The sequence below is a fragment of the Trematomus bernacchii genome, unplaced genomic scaffold (genome assembly GCF_902827165.1).
Source record: "Trematomus bernacchii unplaced genomic scaffold, fTreBer1.1, whole genome shotgun sequence".
Taxonomy (NCBI): Eukaryota; Metazoa; Chordata; class Actinopteri; order Perciformes; family Nototheniidae; genus Trematomus; species Trematomus bernacchii.
In genome coordinates, this window is record NW_022987625.1 from 1,384,843 (window position 1) to 1,391,267 (window position 6,425).

General features: G+C 41.4%; 1 protein-coding gene across 1 annotated transcript in view; it reads left to right on the forward strand.

The window, feature by feature from the left end:
- The window catches only part of LOC117484444 (C-Jun-amino-terminal kinase-interacting protein 1-like), a 41,821-nt gene extending 35,780 nt beyond the window's left edge, over positions 1 to 6,041 (forward strand). The window contains exons 9-12 of the mRNA XM_034132916.1: positions 2,086 to 2,196; positions 2,878 to 2,948; positions 3,126 to 3,224; positions 5,643 to 6,041. Of these exons, the coding sequence (XP_033988807.1) occupies positions 2,086 to 2,196; positions 2,878 to 2,948; positions 3,126 to 3,224; positions 5,643 to 5,715 (354 nt within the window). The 3' untranslated portion in view covers positions 5,716 to 6,041. The remainder of the gene's footprint in view (positions 1 to 2,085; positions 2,197 to 2,877; positions 2,949 to 3,125; positions 3,225 to 5,642) is intronic.
- Positions 6,042 to 6,425: the final 384 nt, after the last annotated feature.

Genomic DNA, 6,425 nt, shown 5'->3' on the forward strand with positions numbered 1-6,425 from the left:
CAACTATTACATTATTCAGCTATTTCAGGACATCAAGGCTATACATGTTGTTTATACCTTTTTTTAAACCTTTTTAAAGGGCCCCAAAACAATATTTGCACCGGGGCCAATCACAGCCTTGTTACGCCACTGATTTGTACTCCAATACTTCCCACCTCTGCTGTCACGATCTGTCTGTGTTGTGTTTTGTCATGTCAAGATCTGTCTTTGGTTTCCTGTTTTATTTTTGAAAAGTGTTCACCCCCCGTCTTGCCTGTTGCTTCGTGTCTGTGTGTTCCCTCCTACCTGTTCCCTCCTACCTGATTACCTGATTGTGTTCACCTTGTGCCCCTGTGTTTTCTCCTCCCTCCTCACCTGTGTCTTGTTTGTTTCATTAGTCCTGTGTGCATTTAGGTTCTGCTTTTTCTGTCTGTCTTTGTGAGATTCTTGTTTGTTATTGACTGTGTTCACTGGGAAGAGAGTTCAGCTCTTTATGTTAATGTTTTAGCCTTGAACTAAGGCATTCTGTCAGGGTGAGTGAAGCAGGCAGGACCCAAATGCAGGAACAGATACAAGGTTTAACCAAAAATACCTTTATTTCAAGAAAAAAACGGAAACTGGACTGACTATGAAAATAAACAGATCATGACAGACATAGCATCACAACAAATAAGAGCTAACTACAGAACATATTTATATATGACTGTCCTTTTACATTTAAATATTTTGTAAGTGCAATATTGGTTATTCCTTTCTCTTCCTCTTTCTATTCAAATGTGTTCTTTTATTAGCCATGGAAAAAATAAATATAATTAACTTTATCTGTATAGCAACTTTCATAAAATAAATGGACATAGAATGAACATAAGACCAGGGTGAGAATGCCAAATGAAAAGAAAACAAAATGAAAAGTGTAGGGACAGGAAATTAATGAAAATGTTGAATATGAGTTTTCTTTTATGTCACCTGCACTGATGGCATTAGGGTTGAGGTAGAAGTCTTGAATCCAATCTCTGTTCAGAGTCGGGTGTACTGACCCTTTAACTGATCCAGTCCCAGCTGTACTGAGGCAGCTCTAATCACTGCGTTTCCTCTAAATCCTGCACTGGCTCATAATCCTTTTTAAGAACATTGCAGCACACTTTAGCTCTGGGTTTGATATGCAAAGAGACACATTATCTCCTTTTCAATGCTTTGTTAAAAACATGTATTTATTACTGTTGGGGAAATATTTTCCAAGGCCCATAACTTTGACCCAGTGTATCAGTTCATACTGTCCTGACTGAGCACAGGCACCTGCATCCTTGGCTGCTGTGCTCTCAGTGCTCTGTCTCCATGTTCCTGCCTGTTGGCGTCAGCTGATAGAGGTGTTATGGTTCTATGTTCCTGCCTGTTGGCGTCAGCTGATAGAGGTGTTATGGTTCTATCTTGTTATGCACAATGTTGATTTTTCTCTCAGAACTAGCTAAATACATGGGTCTGGGGTAGAGTTCTTCAGAATTGGTTTGGCATCTCAACCTGTGGTCAACTCGTGGCGCAGCACATGTCTTGTGAATTCTCCGGCCGAAGCTCCAAATAAACCATCAGTGTTTGCCATCAAAGCTCCAGCTCTCCTCGTGTCTCTCTGAGTCCTGTTTCAATTGCTTCAGAAGTTTCCCCCACAATTACTGTTGTTACATTAGTGTATGGAACACAAGTAGGAGTTTTGAATACTGAGTGATGATTATTGTCTTGCTAAGTTTAAGCCTGCAAAGCACAGCAAAGGCAGAGGTCAAGTGTATTGCATTAATATTATGGGTACACTTGGAAAACTATTCGTAATAAATGCGATCTATCCAACTCTCCTGAACGTTATTTCTCAGAAAGCTCCCCCAAACAGCCCACCCACCCCCCTACCCCTCAATACACAAATAAACACACATACACAAACACAATTATGACTATTTCATACACATCTATAAAAGGATATAAAGTTGAGGTGACGACGTGTTGGACAAACACGGCTCTAAACTGGCCTAACACTACAGACAGGTCTACAGTATAATGTATTTGTCAAATAAGAGTTAAAGTTGTGTTTAATGACTGACTGATGACTTGTGTTCACAGGTGGCGTGTAACAGGCGGCTAGCAGCTCAGCCCCCTTCAGCCTGTGTGCTGGAGGTCAGTGTGAGGGGGGTGAAGATCAGTGTCCAGGACCAGTGTCACTCTGCTCATAGGGTACGTGCACTACTCTATCTACATATCTTCACGTTCACACCTCTTCTAATCCAGCAATTGCAAGCTACTCAAAAAATAAATGTGTATCCAGTGTAAGTATGTACTTATTTAAGAAGGGACAATGCACATGAATTAACATGAGCACTTGAGTGCCATATTTAGCCATAAAGGCTCATTTTCATCTGCAGTCCCTTTAAGGTTGATGGCATTACAGGGAAACATAGGGGAGCAAAGAAAGAAAACACAAAGGCGCATTTGAAGCACAATTACAGCACATTATAAAACACACATGCACAAGTGAATGCACATTAATACAAACCCATGCGTAACACACAACACACACAAAAGCACATACATAAAAACAGATAAATGCTAATAGGCACAGACAATTAGAAAAATATGTATATAACCCTTACTCCAGTTTATGACAGCATGTCCACTGTTTTACAGATTTGGAGAAAGAGTTGAGCGATTTTATGTTCCTTAGTTTTGTCAGTAGTGTTTTGCTTGATGAGTTTTCATTTTGTTTAATGAATCCGTTAAGTGTAGGTTGGGTAGACCATGAGACATTTTATACACAAGTAAAATACCTGCACCATGGTGAGATATCTGCCAGTCAGTGGAAATCTTGCAGTTAAATAATTAAAACTTGACATTTCTCTGTGTGTCTGTTTTTGTCAGGGAGACCAGTGTTTCCATTTCTTCCAGTTGAAGAACATCTCATTCTGTGGCTGTCATCCAAAACACAGCAAGTGAGTCTCACTACTTCATCTAGCACACTTGCATGACAAATGCATTAAACTAACATTAAAGTGTCTCTATTCTCACACTGTGTGTGTCATCACATTTACATGACAATAATATACTGCTTTGTGCACTACAGCCTCCACAGACGTGTGTGAATAAGTCATGCTGATTGTTGCCCGCAGGTATTTTGGTCTCATCACCAAACACCCTGACCAGCAGCGCTTCGCCTGTCATGTGATGGTTGCAGAGACAACACTACATCCTCTAGCTGAGTCTGTAGGGTAAGACAAATGTATTTTATTGTTGTTCATTTTATACATATTTTGTGACTTTTACTATTGGATATCTGCTCAGTGGTGGAAAGTAACTAAATACAATTACTCAAGTACTCCTGAGGGAACCTTACGTTTTGGGGTATTTCTTTACTGTGCAGCATTGAAATACTGCCTGTTTCTTAAGGCTTCAGTAACAATACCTTTAGCAACAGAAAACTGCACTCATGATTCAAAGATTTAAAAAATGAAATACTGTAGAGTAGAATAAATAATGTATCTCCACAGCTTGCAACATAAACCTTCTGTATACGTTAATATCCTTATGCTGTGTTCACACCGGACACGATGCGATGTTTGGGGGCGGCACGATTACATGTAAAGTCAATGCAGAGACGCGGACAGACGCTCCAGTTCAATTTTTTCAACTCGAGCGTCATATTCGCGTGACGCGATCTCGCGGTAGCCAATCAGCGGTGAGGATCTCAGCCTGCCGTCACTGACGTTCAACCAGAAAACATCATCCGTTAGCTGTTAGCAGTTAGCACACAGAGCTCACAGCTCCTCATATCTGTTCAGAAACTGGACAAAAGTTAAACAAGTACAAACCACAGACTGTCTGTCTCATGGCGAATACAGTCGCTCGTTTATTTATGTCTGTAGGCCGTTGTTATGAGTGTGGAATGAGCATATACAACGTTAGCTTAGCCTGGTCGATCCGATCTTCATTCAGAAAACAAGCATTTTAAAAGGCTTTTCGCCTGCCGTCTGTCTGCAGACTTGTCAAGCATTAATTCATGGTTTTTACTAACCGGTATCAGTATGTTGTTACTTCGGCATCATTTAGAAACGTGTATTACAATTTAATCACGGTAAAATATGTTCATTTTGTTGTAGTTGTAGCTCCCGAGCCAGCGCGTCTTGAATGATGCGAGTAAACACAGCTGACAGCCGCGGTGAAACTTGAGCGTTTAGAGCGATGCGATAAGAGCGATTAGAGCGAAGTGAATATTCGCATCGCGTCCGGTGTGAACGCAGCATTATGCTGCGTTCACACCGGATTAAGGGTTAGATTGAGCAGCCTGCTCACTTTAAAATTACATTCCCAATTATGCTTTGACGGATGTCATTTGTCCTGTATGTTTATGACGTATCAAAAAATAAGTTTGAAATCATATTTCACAAAGGTCTGCTCGTGTTTGTGGGCCAGATGACATGAGGGGGAGGAATTTCCATGAAATACTTGTGACCAGTTGGTTTGTCACTTAGCATCTTAATAACTTATCCACAGTTTACGAAGCAGGTATAAGAGTAATCAGTATAAACATTAACTTAAAATAATCTACCTGCTGCCGGAACCCATGGATGGAACCAGGGACCTTTAGATCTTCAGTCTAACGCTCTCCCAACTGAGCAATTTCGGCCCAAAAGACCACGATTTGGTGGACGACAGGCGCAAAAACTGAGCAACATCTCATAAAAATATTACTTATGCTTTAATACTAGGTAGCAGTTGGGAATTCACTTATCCACATTTTACAAAGCAGGTGTAAGAGAAATCTATATGTACAACTTAGAAAGGCCCCAAATCAGACTGCTACGAGTGGGCAGATCCAACCATCAAGCACACCGAGGAGTCATCAAGTATGACCATCAACCAACTCACAACCTGGGAGTCACACACCTTAAAGTGGACCTATCATGCTATATTTGAATAATATAGTGTAGGACCATACCTATATAAGGCATATTTATACTTTTTTTTTTTCAAAATACCAAACAGATCATGCATTTTAGCCATGCCTCATTTCGCTCAATTTGCACTTTTCTAGCTCTGTTTTTGCAAGGGCTGATTCTGTGAGAACAGCACCACCTACAGGCCTGGCATATGTACTACAGCGTCTCCAGCGCTTTCGAGCGGCAATGGCCGTGGCTGTCTCCTCCTGATTGGTGGAGTTGGCCCAATAGCCGTAGCGCCACTGTCTTGACGTCAGGACAGTGTTCAAATCTGGATCAGTTTTGATCAGATCCGTTGCAGCCCCTTTTTTAGAGATTTGGGTATGGAGGAAAATAGAGAGGGTTGTGTTTTCTGACACTTGGTGAGTTCCCTGGAACACCGGGGACACATATTCATGTATAAAAGATGTACAAAAGTGCATTTTGCATGATAGGTCCCCTTTAAAGTAAAGATTTCAAAACATTTGAAGACAAAAAAACTCCATTTAATTTAGTCTGGCAACTTGTTCAATGTATCCTTTTCTGTACCAAAGGGACACTCTATATCTTCCTTTGATACACAAACTTGACCTGTATCCTAAACAGTGTAGTTAATAATAGTTAGGTACACAAATATATGCTATCATCTGTCCTGATTCAAAAAAACTATTGTCATTTCATGTACTAATGATCTTCTCTGCTGTCCCACAGGAGGGCCTTCCAGCAGTATTACAGGGAAAACATTGGCTACTCCTGTCCCACTGAAGACATCTTTATTGAATAACCCCTCTCCCCCATCCACACCATGTCCTGAATACTCACTACTGTATGTGCACGTAAGCCTGGTCTTACACAGCGACCACTGATGTCTCTTCTTCAGAGTGCTTGCATGGGGGGTTTCTTTTCTTACCTGCATCCTGTAGTACAGAAAGAGTTTTATTTTCTTGATCCATGTCATAATATACATTCCTCTATGGATGGTTAGGATCACATGACATGTTCCATACACTGACCAGAAATGTTTTCCAAAACCTAACCAAATACTACGGTGGCCCTGAAGTGCAAGTCAAAACAACATTTCACAAAACGCTACAGCATTTCAGAAAACGCTACAGCATTTCACAAAACGCTACAGCGTTTCACAAAACACCACAGCATTTCACAAAACACTTTAACATTTGAACTTTTACGGAAAGGGTATTCCTTTAGGGCAGCGGCGGACTGGGACTACAAATCAGCCCGGGACTCTCGAGCGGCCCACCTCGGTACCGCAAGTAATCACCGCTAGTAAATTGTCAACGGGGGGGGATGCTAGTGACTTATCGTCCCGAACGTCCCGATGGCCAGTCCGCCCCTGCTTTAGGGAGAACACTTCTTGTTCGTGATTGGACAGAGCCAGCCAGAGAAGCACTGCTGTGATTGGTTGTTTTTGCTGCCAGTCAAGAAATGAAGCTTCGTGATTGGTCCGCACCCGACAGCGCCACGTATTTGGTT